The sequence below is a fragment of the Perognathus longimembris genome, chromosome 10, assembly GCF_023159225.1.
Source record: "Perognathus longimembris pacificus isolate PPM17 chromosome 10, ASM2315922v1, whole genome shotgun sequence".
NCBI lineage: Eukaryota > Metazoa > Chordata > Mammalia > Rodentia > Heteromyidae > Perognathus > Perognathus longimembris.
In genome coordinates this window covers 25542011-25559337 of record NC_063170.1, presented here as the reverse complement: position 1 = coordinate 25559337, position 17327 = coordinate 25542011, and the positions used below count along the sequence as shown (strand labels likewise).

Here is a 17327-nt window from a genome sequence, read left to right as displayed (position 1 = left end):
TTTACAGATGTATTGTCTGAAGACTCATTTCTTGGTTCACAAACAACTGTCTTTTTGCTATTGCCTCACATTGCAGAAGGGCAAGGGAGTTCTAAGGTCTGTTTTTATAAGGGTATGGATCTCATTTACATGGACTCCATTCTTATGACTTAATCACTCCCACAGACCTCACCTTATACAATCACACTGCAGATTAGGTTTCAGTATACACATTTTAGGGACAGAAACATGCAATCTATGGCATACTTCCATCAGTATCAATGACCTATGACCCTGAGGCTTGAACTCAGGGCCTAGTGCTTGTGTAGCCTATTTGCCCAGCTGGGGATTTTCATGCCCAGATTGGCTTCAGACTATGATCTTCCAAATCTCAGCCTCCTGAATAGCTCAGATTACAGATGTGAGCTACCAACACTTCTGCAAGACCTGTAACTTTCTAGATGAGATCTCAGTTTAATGTTTTTGGCTTTTATTTGTGTATTAAGCAATACTCTTTTCATTGATTTGTTAATTATTTGGGATTCTATGAGTTACTTTCAAGTCTTTTGCTTATTTTGATTCTAGTTCTTTTTCTCTTCTTACCAATTTGTAAACCTCTTCCAAGTGCTAATCTTTCGTCGTGTGTGTGTGTGTATGTGTGTGTTTCTATATCTACATTTGTATACACACATACCTGTAGTGCAAATCTATTCTCTGTCTTGTGGTTCAGGATTTACTCTTTCTATAGTATCTTTTAGTGAACAAGGTTTTAATTTTGATGTGCTTATATTTATCTTTTTTCTTTATGATTTATATACTTATGACTAAGAAATTTCTCTTTATCCCAAAGTCATGGAGAGTGTTTTACTATACTGACTTCTAAAAGTTTGGTTTTACCTGTCACATTTGTTTTGTGTACCACCTTGAACTGATGAATAGGATTTCAATTTAATTTTTCAGAAGATATGGATATGTCATCATCTCAGCACTATTTATTAAGAAGCTCATTCTTTCCCTATGTAGTTACTGCCTGTTTTATTAGTCATTTTAAGAAGACAGCTTTTGACTATGATTGCCTTCGCTGTAGGTTTGTTTTTTTATTCAGTTATGTTCTCTCTGTGTTAGTTTTGGGCTTAAGCTTCTTTATTGTATATTTGTTTTCTGTTTCATTAATTTTGTTCTTTTATGTATTCTTGCCTACTTTGAGGAGAGTTATTTGATTTCTTCTAACATTTTAAGTGGTATTTTGAATTCATTTTAAAATAGTTTATAAATTTCCTTTGTAAATATTACTTTTATCTGTGTTCCACATGTGTTTTTTCCTTTGTTTTCTCTTTCCTTTTTAATTAATTTTTAAAACTTGCATTATCATCTCTTCTTTTGGTCCATTAATTATTTAGAATGACTTTCTCATTTTTTGCTATCTTTTTATGTTCATTTCTGACTTAATTATATTATGGGAAAATAATATAATCTATGTGATCAATCAGTAACATATTTTTTAGCTTGAGCAGTTGGATGTTGTTTACTGCGATGGTGGGGAGAAGAAGCAAGAACACTTTCAGAGATAACATTTGTTGTGTTTGTAAGAATTCTCATAAGTCAGGTGGACAGTTGTATTTTTAGAGATGTTGGGCACATTTAACATTCTTGACGGACTTTCTCTAATTAAGAATAATTTCCATGCAGTTGCAGAGGATCCTGCAAAGTCACTTACAGAGCTATCTCCAGATTTCGGACACTCTTCGCCACCCCTGCAGCCACCTTCCATGAACTCCTCATCTAGTGAGAACAGATTTCACTCTTTACCCTTCAGTCTAACGAAGATGCCCAACACCAATGGCAGTATTGGTCACAACCCACTTTCTCTGTCAGTTCAGTCTGTGATGGGAGAGCTGAGCAGCGTGCCTGTCCAGGAGAGCCCACCTGTGCCCATCTCTTCTGGTAACTCACATGGCCTTGAGGTGGGCTCGCTGGCTGAAGTGAGAGAGAACCCTCCTTTTTATGGAGTGATCCGTTGGATTGGTCAGCCACCAGGACTCAATGACGTGCTAGCTGGACTGGAACTGGTAATTGAACTTGACATAACAATTGCAGTTCTTTATTTTCATATGGGGTTTTGTATAGACCTTTATCTATTATATATCTTTTGGGGAACCATTATATTTGTCAAAAAAGCCATTAGTAGAGAAAAATATTTTACTTCCCTCACTACTCCTCAGGTTTCTGATTCAATTAATCTAAATACTGGTTGATCTATGTTCAAGGAATAAAAACAATTTGGGCTCATCTATTTAGGTTTCTTATGTTAAAGAGAATGTACTAAAGAAAGCAACTCTGTTAACAGTTAATCTCTTTGTTCCTCCGCCAGCTGACCAGAGAATGTCTAGTATATGTTCCCAAAGGAAATAACATTGAGGACTTCTTTCTGGACTAAGGAATTGATTGTTTCTTTTTTTTTTAACCAGTATTTTAATTTTAATTTTTGTGGGGCACCTGCAATGTTCAGCAGGACCCAGGCCAAGCAAGATCTCTTCTCCGTGCTTTCAGGACTGCCAGCACAGATGGGCGGGAGCATGCCAGTCCCATCATGACTTTTTAAATTAGCATTGTACAAGGTTGGGAGGTGATTCACTGTGAATCTCACACATGAATACAAAGTATTCCAGCCAATCTTCTGAAATTCATTGTTTTAATTCATTAGCTCAGGGCTGAAGCACTAATGAATCAACTTTTTTTTTTATGTAGTTGCAATAAAGGCATGAAGAGGGAATCTAGGGGAAGGTTAAGCTAAGAACACATCTGAGACACCTCAGACCTTTGGGTGCTCTGGCTGTAAGGCGTGGGGTAACGCAAGTGGAAGCCTTTCTTTTGCAGGAGGATGAAAGTGCAGGCTGTACAGATGGAACCTTCAGGGGCACTCGGTATTTCACCTGTGCCCTGAAGAAGGCACTGTTCGTGAAGCTGAAGAGCTGCAGGCCTGACTCTAGGTTTGCGTCCCTGCAGCCTGTTTCCAATCAGATTGAACGCTGTAACTCTTTAGGTATTTGGATCACTTCCATTTATTTTCCAAGCTGGAATGACTTCATTCTGTTTTGTATTAAATGATGGTGACAGTGTTTAAATGATTTTCTTTTCAGCGCTCTTGAAGCTTCTAAGTTGGTATAATTACTTCGTTTATAACCAGGTTAGTTATGGTAGGAGACATATTTTTTTTTTTTTGGTCAAAGAAAGTAGGACCTGAAACATAGTGTAATTAATTTTTCTCTTTCTGTTGGTTACAGACATTTAGTTTTCAGTACCACCAGAGGTAGAAATTGGAATGTGGCTATCTTTCTGGCACTGGTAGCCCCTCAGTGTTTGGTTTAAGTATCCCAGTCAGCATATCTTATCAGAAATTAGTACCCATCTGAGTAGTTTTAGTTTGATGGATAGAGGGCAATTCTTGTCACCCCCTGTGATGGGTGGCAGTTTCCTGGTTTGGTCTTTTCCCAGGCCTGGATAATAGTGGTACAGCATCTTGAGTGTTAAGCAGATCTAAATAGGAAAAACTTGTCCATGGAAAACATTTTTCTTAAATGTTGAAAGTTCGTTGGAAATTGTGTTCTCTTTTTTGGACTTGAAAGTAAAATATTTTCTGACAGATACTTTTATACATAACAATACTCCAAATTATGGAGGAAGTGAGGTTGAAAATGAGCAGTAGCAATTTTTACAAGCCATGTTGAATAGCAAGTAATCAAAGGTTGAGGAACAAATATTGCTTCAAAATAACAAAATATAGTTTTAAATGAAGATATGTATATGTGCTTATGGGGATATATAGTATAGGAGCTTAAAATAGATAATTTTTTAAAATCTTTTCAGCCTTTGGGGGATACTTGAGTGAAGTAGTAGAAGAAAATACTCCACCAAAAATGGAAAAAGAAGGGTTGGAGATAATGATTGGAAAGAAGAAGGGCATCCAGGGTCATTACAATTCTTGTTACTTAGACTCGACCTTATTCTGGTAAGTTCAAAAGTAATACCCTAGCTACAGGCAGTGTCATGGGGCAGGGCCATATGTGTATGTGTGTGTATGTGAGAGAAACTGCTGTCTGGGTAACTAGGAGTCAGGAAAGAAAGGGAGATTCACACTCCCTAATTTGTTTCTTGGAAGTTATGGAATGTTGTGTCCTATTCCTGTATCCAAAAAATAATGTAAAAATAATACAGTGAACAATGATGAGTAAATGGTACAGGATAGTGTGGTACCTGTTGAACAAGATATACTGTAAGCATCTGCAGTGAATTAAGCACAGGGTCTTGGGGCACATGTGGAAAACATGACTTGTAATAAGCCATTGGCTGATGTGTACTGGATTTGTTTTATATAATCATAAAAGTACTTTAATTTTTTTTTGCCAGTCCTAGGGCTTGAACTCCTGAGCCTTTCTGTGCTCAAGGGTAGTGCTCTACAACTTGAACCACTGTCCCAGTTCTGCTTTTTTAGAGTAGTTTATTGGAGATAAGAGTCTCACAGACTTTTCATTCTGGGCTGGCTTTGAACCATGATCCTCAGATCTCAGCCTCCTGAGTAGCTAAGATTACAAGCATGAGCCCCGGGTGCCCGGCTTAAAAAATATTTTTAATAGAACCACTGTTTGTCTCATACATGTAGGGTTTTGCCAAAGAGGAACTTAACATGGGAAGAATTATTGGGCTCTGAAGATTGTACTAAGAATATTTAGGCACTGTACACTGCCAGTTAAATAAAGTGTAACCTGTAAGATGTGTGCAGCTATGTCTTAAGAGTTAGGAAGTTAGTAAGGAATATCAGAACTTTAAAACTAGGCAAAAGAAGAAAGATAGTGGACCATTTTTTGATAGAATACTTTTGCCAAGAATAAGCCTCATTATAATAATAATACAATGTTCTTTAGTTTTCCTGATAAAAATAGATATTGCAAAAATATTGTTTTCTTTGATAACCATCCACTTTCTGGTTTTAGTCACTCAAAAGTGATTATAGGGAAACTTAGGTCTTTTGTAAAATGGCAAAAAGGGGAGTGAGAAGTATTATACACAGTTTTGTTTGGCTTGAGAAATAATTTCCAAATTTCCTCCTGTGTTGTCAGATTAGAAGGCTTTCTTCCCATATTCTCCATGTCTTTTCTTCATGTACTCTGGACAGGTTTTGGTCTTTTAACACAGTCAATGTATAGTTTGCCTACTTAGCACTCATGATCTCCTTAACCTGGAAGGATCAGTGAGCCCTTACAATTGACCCATAGGAGTCTCCACAGAATCTACCTGTGTTCACAAAAACCATGAATTTTATGATGTTCTTTTTTCCTTTAATTCTTCTTGGAATCTGTTTCTCAAAAAAGATTGTGTTTATAGCAAGAAGAAAATGATTGTTTTTATTTTACAGCTTATTTGCTTTTAGTTCTGTTCTGGACACTGTATTACTTAGACCCAAAGAAAAGAACGATGTAGAATATTATAGTGAAACTCAAGAGCTACTGAGGACAGAAATTGTTAATCCTCTGAGAATGTAAGTAGAAGTTGCATATATGATATGTTTAGATGAGGTTCTGCTTGCTGGTTTTGGTACAATAATTTGAGACCCTTATTTATGTAATAAGAAATGGGGAAAGACAGGTGCTGGTGGCTCATTTCTATAATCCTAGATACTTAGGAGGCTGAGATCTGAGGATCATAGATCTAAGTGAGCCTGAGCAGGAAAGTCTATGAAACGTATCCTTAATTAACCAGCAAAAAGCCAGAAGTGAAGGTGTGGCTCAAGTGGTAGAGCACAAGCCTTGAGCAGAAAAGCTAAAGAACAGAGCCATACCATGAGTTCAAGCCCCATGATTAACACCCCAAAAAGGGGGGGGGGTATTTGTTATCTTGGTAAAATACTGATTTGATTTGTTTTAACCTTTGATCCTTGTACTTCTGTTACTTATTTAATTTATTAATCTGATCAATGTATAAAATGTAGAACATAAAATGTGAGTGATTTAAATCATTTCAGTAGAGGATACTATGAGTTAGCAAGCAATGGCAACATGTTTATATTCTGCTTGGGCTTTTGATCTTTTGAAATAGTTTGTTTCATCACCACTCCTTACAATAATCATGCTTATTTGTCAAATTGATGTGGTATATCTTTTTAAACTAAATTTAATCTGAAAGAAAAGATATAAGAGAAGTTTTTATTTACAGAATAGCTAGTATTTAATAGATAGAAACAATGAGATCTATTTTAGTAATAGTTTTTCTTTCTTTTTTCCTATTTTTTTTGCCAGTTTCTGGGGCTTGAACCCAGGGTCTGAGCACTGCCCCTGGCTTCTTTTTGCTCAAGGCTAGCACTCTACCACTTGAGTCAGAGCACCACTCTGGCTTTTTCTATATATATTGATTCTGAGGAATCGAACCCAGGGCTTCATGTATGCAAGTCAAGCATTCTACCACTAGGCCATATTCCCAGCCCCTAGTTTTTCTTTTTAAAGGTATCCATTTGCATTCCTCTACATCTTTTACCAAAGTGAGTCTTTCTCTATTTCCTAGTTCAGAAATTATGAATCTGTCTTTTTTGGGGGGAAGAGGAAACATAGGAAACAATTTTAATGGAAACAAGCACACATGACAGAGGACTTTTAATAAGTGTTGGTGGTGATATGTGAGATAAACACATTATATAATGTAAATCATGAATTAAGGCCACGAGTCATAAAGCAAAGTTGTTAATTCAGGAATATAGAGAACAAACTATGGAACTTAAATTCGAGATTTAGAGAAATTTAAATTTTGTGACATACTTTTTGCCTTTAACAATTAATCAAAATGAATTTGACACATACACACAAAAGCAGAATACTAGAATATGATGTGTAATCTGAATGGCCTACTACAACATATGACTAGAAAAATAAATTAAAAAGGAGAATAAATTGCTTACTCTTCTATTTTCCATACTTCTGTAATGAATTCCACCATCAGCTTATCTTTTAAGATGAGTGTTGATTTTCTCATTATTTTTTTTATGCAAACTTTTAAACAGTCTGTCCCTCCCTCCCCCCAGGACTTTCTCTCTCAAAATGGTATATTCAATTTTATAAAGTGACATTTGCTAAGCATTTTTTTTTTGCCAGTCCTGGGACTTGGACTCCACTAGGCCATATTCCCAGCCCTTGCTAAGCAAATTTTTAAAACATTAAAAAAATTAAAGTTATAAAATATGATTATCTATTATAGCATATGAGTTATTTTTAGGGAATATAATAATGTCATCTAGGAAGTTTTTGTCTTAGATCTTTAATTTTTCAAGCCTCATTAAGAAGCATATACTTGTATTCTTGGAAATAATTGCCTAGCCTATGGATTTGTGTCATTTTGGAGTTGTATAAGAAATGTGTGATTATTAAGATATGTTATATGGTATGCTATATTCTCCAGTGTCACATAAATTAAATTTTTTGCTAATACAGATATGGATATGTATGTGCTACCAAAATTATGAAACTGAGGAAAATACTTGAAAAAGTTGAGGCTGCATCAGGATTTACCTCTGAAGAAAAAGGTGACCATCATAATTTGTAAACATATCACTTAAAATAATGAGAGCAGATTACTTAGTATTATGCTAAATTATTGGCTGAAATGTGTATTTAATTTTAAATAAGAGCTTTTTGAGGGGCTGAGGTACAGCTCAATGGTTCCCCAGAGACCCTGGCTTGCTTTCATCTGTAGCATCACAAGAGCAAATACACAAATAAGACCTTTTTAAATCTGATGTAAGAATTTTGCCCTAGTTTTTAATTCTTCCTTTTATCTAAAAGCATATGGTGATGTGGATTAACGAATCATTTAAGAAGCCAGCTGGTTCCATAACAGTAGATAACTTAGTAAGCAGTTCTTTCCTTTCTATGCAGCAATGATATTCTGACTTATTTTCTCTTTCTGTTGGTAAAGGAAGGGTGCATTGAGTTAACAATATTTTCCCACTTAGTTTTTCCTTGTAAGAGGGAATCCGCAAATGAAGAAATAAGCTTAAGTTTATAGCTGATGTTTTAATCTATTCATAGCTAATGGCTTCAATTCCTAGACAGGTGCAATAGCGTACTCCAGTCATCCTAGCCACAAGGGAGACTGAGATTGGGGGATCACTGTTCAGGTCAGCTTTGGCAAAACAAAAAATAGCAGAGCAAAGAGGACTGGAGGCATGGCTCATGTGGTAGAGCTCTAGCCTAGCAAGTAAAAAGCCCCAAGTTCAAACCCAGTACTTAAAAAAAAAATTCCACTTCTGACTTGGAACTGGTTAGCAGTGTACTATAAGCGGTAATGTTTAGAAATTTGATAACTATTTAAACATCAGGGGAAAGTTGAGCTTATTTCATATTTTATTCCATCTAAAATCCTTCAATTAAAAAGTATTTTTCTATACATGAAAGATTATACTCTTTCAAGTACAATAAAGTAATGACAAAATTGAAGCATAACATTTTACTATAATTTTTAAATATTATTTATAATTTTTCTTTGTTAGGAAAACTCAGAAACTATGCTTTTAATTGAAATAAGATTGAATGAATTAAATTGAATTCAGACATAGAAATATGACTTACAAACAAATATTGGAATGATTTTAAGATTTTGCCTATGACTAACTTGATTTTTAAAATTTTCTCCTAGATCCTGAAGAATTCCTAAATATCCTGTTTCATCATATTTTAAGGGTAGAACCATTGTTAAAAATAAGGTAACTCTCAAAAAGGTTGTAGAAGGATTTGAAAATAGATCACTCTCATTTACAGTATAACTTTTCACTAGGATGATTTCCTTACGGCTTATTTCATATTCTATTTGTTTAGGACTCTTAATTATTCTAGGTAAGTATAAATGCAAATTAATGTTAATAATTATCTTCTCTATAGTACCATGTGTAACTTAAAGAACAAGACTAATGTAAATGTGTACTTTTAATTAACCCTAGAAAGAAATATTATTGTGATTCATTTTTAATGAAACTATATGAACACATCAGCTATTGAACCTTTTAGGAGAATCTCATTCATACCTAATCAAGCTCTGTGAAAACATAGCTTTTGACAACCTGTCACTGAAAGAATTAAGTTAGCCTTAGCCTACCTCTCTTGCCCTCTCTTGCCTTGTTACTTGGTCATTTTCTTCCCTATGTGCATTTAAGGCAGTGCAGTATTACTAAGATGTTCTCAGTGATGTAGCTCAGTCCTTCATGTATTGAGTGTATGCAGTTCAATTGGTGAACCTTTCTCCCTTGTAGTCTTGCTTTCTAGGTTGACAGTCTTGGTAAGGTACTCCTTGTTTCCCTAAAAGCTGCTCTCACCTCTCTGTGTAGGTGATTTTGTTTGAAGTTAGTGTTGGAAAAGTCATTAGCATCTTTGTACACTTTTAGGCACATGGAAAAAAGAAATAAACATATGGTTCATCATAAAAGTAAAATCAACTTTACTAAGATAGATGATATTGAGATACGTTTTTTCAGAAGCTTTATGACAAGCTGAAAGGTGGCTTGATTAATTGTGTTTTAAGTAGGAAGTTTTAAAGATTAAAAATATTAATGTTTTACAAAATAATTTACACAGAGCAGAATCTTAACTTATTTTTTAGTTTAGGTCTTCCAGAAAGTAGCTTATAGTGCTTTATAAAATGAAATAGGTGAAAAGATGAAGAGTTCTTTTATCTAAAAACAAGTTCCATTATATTTTGTTTTCATGAAATAATATATATTAAAACAGTGTGTAATACTGGTATAAAATTAGAAGTATTAATCAATAGAACTGAATAGAAAGTAGCACAGTAATATTTCAGTATCAAAATATTTAGCCTTCAGACACAAATGGGAAAGGAAAAGGTATATATATTTCATATATAAAATAGGACATCTATCCATCAGTTGGGGAAGAGAAAGATAAATTTTTGTTTTTATCTTTTAAAAGAATAATTCTTCAGAGAGTTATTTTTACACTAAGTTTTTCTCCTAGCCCAGTATACCTAAGAGATATCAACCTCCCAGTGTTAACACAATTGGAAAACTGTAGTGATTCTCAAGGGAGTTTGTCAGGGTTAGACATGGATCCATCTGAAGGCCTGTGAGCTTGGGAAGGGTCCTGGGAGGCGCTTACACACTCAAGGGCTCCACTGTCCTCTCTACCCCTAAGCAACCCCTCCTATCATATTATTGTATCTAAGAATTACTAAAAAGTATTTTAAATTAGTATGCTTCTCTCAAGGTTCATTTTCCTACTGTACTTGTTTTTCTTTGGGACTCAGCAAGAGTCAGCTTCCAGAATAAATTAGAGGATGAGTACCTTAAAAATGAGATTTAGTCAAATGATACAAAAGAAGGGCTAAATAACACTGGAGGGCAAAAGAAGATTTGGTCATCAAATAAACAGCAAAAATAGACTTTCCACAAATAAGGAAGTGGCCCCATACTGGGGGAAAGAAAAGCTGAGAGTGGAGCCCAGGAGTAACAGTTGGACAACCCAAGAAAAAGTTGGATGGGAGACGTGGAAGGTGGATTCCAGTCAGAGCTCCTGAGGGAAGAAGCAGTGCTGAGATTTTCAGAAGTTTGACAGACTTAAATTCTAAGAATAAAAATATACTGAATTCTTTAAGAACCAGGACTAAATTATCATTCACAGACATATTACAAGATGTACTTTAGTAAGATAAACTGAAATTAGAATAACGATGTGGGATGTAAGAAACAAGAGTCAAGAAATTGGTAAATGTGGGTAAATTAGACCTTCACATTTAAAACAATACCAGTGATAGTAATAGTGACATAGCATCAAAGACAAAGTGACAGTAATGTCATAGCTACTTATCAAAGGAGCAGACCAAAAGGGTGACACTGGGAACCAAGAAGCAAAGACAGGGGATTTTCCCATTGTGTGACTCAGAGCCTCTCATTACAGAACACTATGGAGATTCTTCCTTGGACATGCCCTGTCTGCATTGTAGTCAATCCTGCTAGGTAACCCAGATGTGTGAAGGACCTCAGTAGCCACCCATTATGGTCTGGGTCACAAAACCAAAGTTATACAAATGCATAAGTGAGCTGAGAACCTATAATCCTAGCTACTTGGGACACGGAAATCAAGTGAATCACAGTTTTAGGCCAGCCTGGAAAAAAAAAAATGGTTTGCAAGATCCCATCTCAACAGAAAAAGCATTTAATAGATAAGTTACCTGTGTTTCTTTATTCATGCTCTTAGATCAGCAGGTCAAAAGGTGCAAGATTGTTACTTCTATCAGATTTTTATGGAGAAAAATGAGAAAGTTGGAGTTCCTACAATTCAACAGTTACTGGAATGGTCTTTTATCAACAGTAACCTGAAATTCGCAGAGGTTCGTTGTATTGTTTTGTTTGCTTTGCAATGTTGGGATGAAACCAGGGCTTTTGTATTGTGCTGAAATAAGTGCCTTTCACTGGGCCTCGTCCTACCTTCCCTGGGTTTTATGTGGAAGTGGGTAAGGGTTTTAGGCTCCTGGTAGACTCAGTGACTTGATTTGAACCAAGAACAGTTTGAAAAAGCACTGTTAAGAAAACACCGGCTGGGGGCTGGGGATATAGCCTAGTGGCAAGAGCGCCTGCCTCGGATACACGAGGCCCTAGGTTCGATTCCCCAGCACCACATATACAGAAAAACGGCCAGAAGCGGCGCTGTGGCTCAAGAGGCGGAGTGCTAGCCTTGAGCGGGAAGAAGCCAGGGACAGTGCTCAGGCCCTGAGTCCAAGGCCCAGGACTGGCCAAAAACAAACAAACAAACAAAAAAAAAAAGGAAACACCGGCTGGATGCCGGTGGCTTATGCCTATATTCCTAGCTACTCAGGAGGCTGAGATCTGAGGATCGAGGTTCAAAGCCAGCCCAGGCAGAAAAGTCCATGAGACTCTTATCTCTAATTAACCACCAGAAAACTGGAAGTGGTGCTGTGGCTCAAGTGGTAGAGCGCTAGCCTTAAGCTGAAGAGCCCAGGGACAGTGCCCAGGCCCAAAGTTCAAGCCACATGACTAGCAACAAAAAAGAAAACTAGGGCTGGGGGTATGGCCTAGTGGCAAGAGTGCTTGCTTGTCTTGTATACATGAGGCCCTGGGTTCGATTCCCCAGCACCACATATACAGAAAATGGCCAGAAGTGGCGCTGTGGCTCAAGTGGCAGAGTGCTAGCCTTGAGCAAAAAGAAGCCAGGGACAGTGCTCAGGCCCTGAATCTAAGCCCCAGGACTGGCCAAAAAAAAAAAAAAAAAAAAAAAACAAAACTAATTTTTGGTTTTTGTCCAAAAAGAAATGTACCCTATACCTGACTTATGTAACTCTAACCCTTCTGTACATCACCTTTATAATAACAATATAATTTTTAAAAAGAAAAAAGAAGAAAAGGTTTTAAAATTGTGCAGTGTTTCACCATTGTCCTCATTATAGAAAATTCCTTAGACTTAAGATTGAATTTTTTTTAGACTTTAAGAGCCAAAGAAAATATCAACCTAATTTCCAACTTGAAAATGTTTAAGTAGTTTAGCACAGGAGAGAGACTTAGGTTTGTTTTTGTCATTTTATCCATGCATGTTATCAAACATATTAAAAGAGAATGTTTACTTTCTCCATTTGTTAAAGAGACAAATGTCAATAAATTGATTCCATATTGGTTTGGTAATGACCAGGCCATGCAGATTGATTTTCTTTACTGTCTCAGCATCTGTAGGGTTGTAGTAGCTCATGCTGGTGGTTTGATTTTGCCATGCTCATCTCCCAAGGGATGTTTTGGTAACACCTCAACAGCCATAGTTATAAGGATTAGCATCCTCTATAAGGATGGTTTCTGTGTAATAGTTACAAAACTAATTTTCCAAAACATTTATTAAAAAGAAACCCACAGGGCTGGGGATATGGCCTAGTGGCAAGAGTGCCTGCCTCGGATACACGAGGCCCTAGGTTCGATTCCCCAGCACCACATATACAGAAAAACGGCCAGAAGCGGCGCTGTGGCTCAAGTGGCAGAGTGCTAGCCTTGAGCAGGAAGAAGCCAGGGACAGTGCTCAGGCCCTGAGTCCAAGGCCCAGGACTGGCCAAAAAAAAAAAAAAAAAAGAAACCCACAATAAAGAGACAGCCGACTTATTGAGTTGTTGTGATCTGGTGTTGTCCTGGCCCTGGTGTATGTGCATTCAGGGTGGACCAAGGACTTCTGGCTTGGTGCTGCTCTGCGCTCCCTTTTCTCATGTATGTGCACACTGCATTTTATAGGCTCCTGGCCTTATGTGAAAATTACTGCTTTGCTTGTCAGCCATGACTGTTCCAGTTTCATAGAGAAACACTTTGTCTCAACACTTGGAGTTCTAAAAATGTATGTCTTTGTTTCTAGGCACCATCATGCCTGATTATTCAGATGCCTCGCTTTGGAAAAGACTTCAAACTGTTCAAAAAAATTTTTCCTTCCTTGGAATTAAATATAACAGATTTACTTGAAGACAGTAAGTACAAAACTTTTTCTGCTTGTGTTGCTTGTTTTTTGGTTTTTAGAAATTATCTGGTCATGTTCCTTGTTTTTGGTGGTTTGAATATCGAGGTTCATGCTAGGCAGGCATGTTTACTACTGAGCCACACCTCTAGCTAGTCTTTCTCATTGCTAGTTGTAGATTAATATTTTTATTAGGCAGTTTGACACTAGACCAGTAATTTCAGTTTGTGGACTTCATTTTGAAAAAATAATCAAAGATTAAAATAAGTACTGCAATCTTCTTGCTATGTGATCAAGAAATTAGAAACAACCCCAATGTTAATGAAAGGGAAGTGGTTGAATAAAATTATATGTCTATATAGTGAAACTACTACCATTAAAATTCCTATTTTTGAAGACCAGTGTGTATGAAAATGGTCATGTTGCAATATTAAGTGAGAAGCATAGTACATTCCACAAGAGGAGCTTAATAAAGACGTGCCTGGGGAAGCACACATGCACCCAGAGTGAATGTTCAGATGTAAAATTATTAGAGGGATCCATAATAGCGAGAGTGGTTATCTCCCCTAACTAAAATTGTACACGCTTTCAGTTTTCTTCTCGTGTTTGAATTTTCATCACTGGACATTTTATGATCAGAGGGAAAAAGCAACCTACAAAAATAGTTACTTGGTTTAAGAAAAGGTTTTAAAGATATCCCAAACTTGGGAAAATACAACCGTTTTAAGAGAAGAATGGGAGAGCATTTCTGAAGCCTGAAATATTTTTTTTCTAAAGCACAACTCTTCTTTTTAATGGAAGAATGCATTTCTTAAAGGCCCCTCCCTGCCTCCTTTCCCCCTCCCCACTCCCCAGCTCCCAGGCAGTGCAGGATCTGTGGCGGGCTTGCCATGTACGAGTGTCGAGAATGCTACGATGACCCGGACATCTCAGCTGGAAAGATCAAGCAGTTCTGTAAGACCTGCAACACTCAAGTGAGTCTGCCTTCACTACTGGATGGAGCACAACAAGTCAGTTGTGGCTAAAAACAGGTTTTAGGTTTTGAAAGTTTTGAAAATCATAGCTAACTTCAATCCCCATAGTAAAATGGTATCATCTCTGCCTCTTCTATCTAGTGACTTGACAGACATTTGTGATGTCCTTGCTTGCTATTTGGAAGAGATCTGAGGAGTCCATCCAGTTAAAATACTGCATTTACTTTACTCATGGTGTTCTCTTCATGGTGCATTTCAGGTCCACCTTCATTCTAAGAGGCTGAACCATAAATACAACCCAGTGTCCCTTCCCAAAGATTTGCCTGACTGGGACTGGAGACACAGCTGCATTCCCTGCCAGAAGATGGAGTTGTTCGCAGTTCTCTGCATAGAAACAAGCCACTATGTTGCGTTTGTGAAGTATGGGAAGGACGACTCTGCCTGGCTCTTCTTTGACAGCATGGCTGATCGGGACGGTAACTAAAACCCTTCCTCTGCATACCACGGCCTGTTAGCTCTCAGTGGCATCACTCACAGCAGGACAGCCTGCTCTGAGTAATAAGATATTTTGTCAGGAAATCCTTTGAGAATGTATCTAGTGACAGAGACTTACATTTTTGAAATTCATGAACAACCCTCATATCTAAACTAAAGAAATATATTGTGATTGCCTGACAGCCATATGATCTTGGTTAAGGCAAAGAGACATAACATCCTTAGAGCTGAAACATTTTACCTTCTGCTTCCTTTCAAATTGTGTAGCCAAACTGAGCACCTTGCACACTAAGCTATCTGGGAGTGCAGTGATCGTTCTACTGAGATCCTAGATTTCTGTTATTTAAGCTGAGGTTTAAGGTGGCTAAGATCACATGGCTGGTATTTAATGCAGTATTTCTGATATAATAAATATGTTTTTATACTAAACTATAAACTGAGAGCAGAAATAAATGCCCTCTTTAGAAAAGTAAGCCCTATTTCTTCCTGAATTGGGTGATAAACTGAACCTTCCAGATCTTTTTCTTTCTTTTTGCCTGTATTGGGGTTTGAACTCAAGGTCTTGCTCTCATTCAGCTTACTTGCTTGTGTGGCTGTCACTTTACCATTTGAGCTATACCTTCTAGCCCAGCTTTTTGCTGGTTACTTTGGAAATGAGTCTCATGGATTTTTTCACCCAGAGTGCCTTTGAACTGTAGTCCTCCAGATCTTAGCCTCCTGAGTAACTAGGATTACACACCCTGTAGGCCGTTTTCTAGCATTTCTTAGGCATTATTTGGTACATGAGTGCTCGAGGCCCAAGGATTCAGGAATGAAAAAATCACCACAGCAGCTCCTCTCCCTGTCTGAGTTGGTGGATTGGGGCCAACCCCAAACATAGTTGGGAAGTATGACATCTATTCCTTTTCTCATACCCCACTTCCCTACTTGTCATTCTAATTCCTAATCCTCAAGGTCTTAGGTGGCACTCTCATCATTTCAGCCACCCCAGAAGTAGCCTCTTAACCAGAGGCATAACGAAGCTCTAGGCCAAAGAATTCCTAACCTTTCCGTTTCTTCTCTTTCATAGGTGGTCAGAATGGCTTCAACATTCCTCAAGTGACGCCTTGCCCAGAAGTGGGCGAATACTTGAAGATGTCTCCAGAGGATCTGCACTCACTGGACTCTAGAAGAATCCAAGGCTGTGCCCGCAGACTGCTCTGTGATGCTTATATGTGCATGTACCAGAGCCCAACAATGAGCTTGTACAAGTAGCTGGGCTCCTCCGGAGCAGGGCTGAGCCTGAGCACAGAGCACAGTGTACATTGGCCTCCAGCTGGTGGGTCTGTCCAGCGTTCATTGCCGGCAATGGGCGTCGGGCATCTTGGTGGTGATGGCTCTCAGCTAAGGATTCCTGTGTTTCAAAACAAGTTACTTTTGTGTTCCCAAAGTATTTAATAAGAAGCATTTTGCACTCTAGAAAGAATGTTTGTGTTGGTTTTTTAAAAAGTCTAAATGAAGTTATTAATACCTGAAGCTTTAAGTTAAGTGCATTGATCATATATTTTTGGAAACATAAAATTTTAATTGTGACAGTTTCAAACCTCTTTTAGTCCATTGAGAATGTAAATAAATATTTCTTCTTTATGGACCAATGATATGAAATAATTTTTCCATTGTAACTAGCAGTTGCCTTGAGGAAAAAACAATATGATTTTAAGAATTTCATTTGAGTCCAGTTGTTAAAGATGTACTGAGTGAGTTTGATTGTTAATTCTTCCCTCTATAGTGCTGATTTCCTGCATGTCCACAATTTGATGAGTTTTCTGTGTTTCTACAACAGTGGTCAGAAAATGCTGGAATTCCCTTAATGGTGGTGTTTTCTGTGTGTTTTGATTTTGAGATAAATGAGTGATTCTGTTATAAAATGTCCATTTTCAATGTAATTTTCTTTGAGGATTAGGATACTCAGCAACTGAAGCCGTTTGGTCACAACACTAACTGTCATAACCTAAGAGTGTTGTTTTTAAGGAGCTGTAATTATTTTGTGAAATAGAGAATAATAAATTTTATGAAAGGATTATAGTGATCAGTAAATAATACGTTCTTATAAAATTACACAGTTCATGTAAAACAAATTGGTATATAGAATTACTTATTAAAGTTTTCTTGAAGGGATATTTTAGATATTTAAACCTCCTATTTTAAATAAATAAGAGGTTTATTTTAAACAGGACTATAATTTCCAGCTCCATCCATCTCACTAAACACTTGCTAAAGTCGACTTGGTTTCACCCAAGATAATGACAGTCATATATCACATCTGCCATTGGCATAGTAGCAGAAGCTCTGAGGCACTTCCCCTAACATGTATGTACAGGCCACAGCGGAGGTAGTAGCCTAGAACCAG

General features: G+C 37.2%; 1 protein-coding gene across 6 annotated transcripts in view; it reads left to right on the top strand.

Annotated features, from left to right (window-relative positions):
• Cyld (CYLD lysine 63 deubiquitinase) overlaps positions 1–16997 on the top strand; it is a 64203-nt gene extending 47206 nt beyond the window's left edge. For 4 of the 6 annotated variants that reach the window (XM_048355630.1, XM_048355633.1, XM_048355632.1 and 1 more), the window contains 11 exons: positions 1669–2048; positions 2857–3022; positions 3847–3988; positions 5393–5515; positions 7455–7546; positions 8659–8725; positions 11229–11361; positions 13374–13482; positions 14325–14443; positions 14703–14919; positions 16008–16997. In XM_048355630.1, the coding sequence (XP_048211587.1) occupies positions 1669–2048; positions 2857–3022; positions 3847–3988; positions 5393–5515; positions 7455–7546; positions 8659–8725; positions 11229–11361; positions 13374–13482; positions 14325–14443; positions 14703–14919; positions 16008–16192 (1733 nt within the window). In that variant the 3' untranslated portion in view covers positions 16193–16997. The remainder of the gene's footprint in view (positions 1–1668; positions 2049–2856; positions 3023–3846; positions 3989–5392; positions 5516–7454; positions 7547–8658; positions 8726–11228; positions 11362–13373; positions 13483–14324; positions 14444–14702; positions 14920–16007) is intronic. The other 2 variants (XM_048355634.1, XM_048355631.1) reach the window with 1 other exon arrangement.
• The last annotated feature ends 330 nt before the right edge of the window (positions 16998–17327 follow it).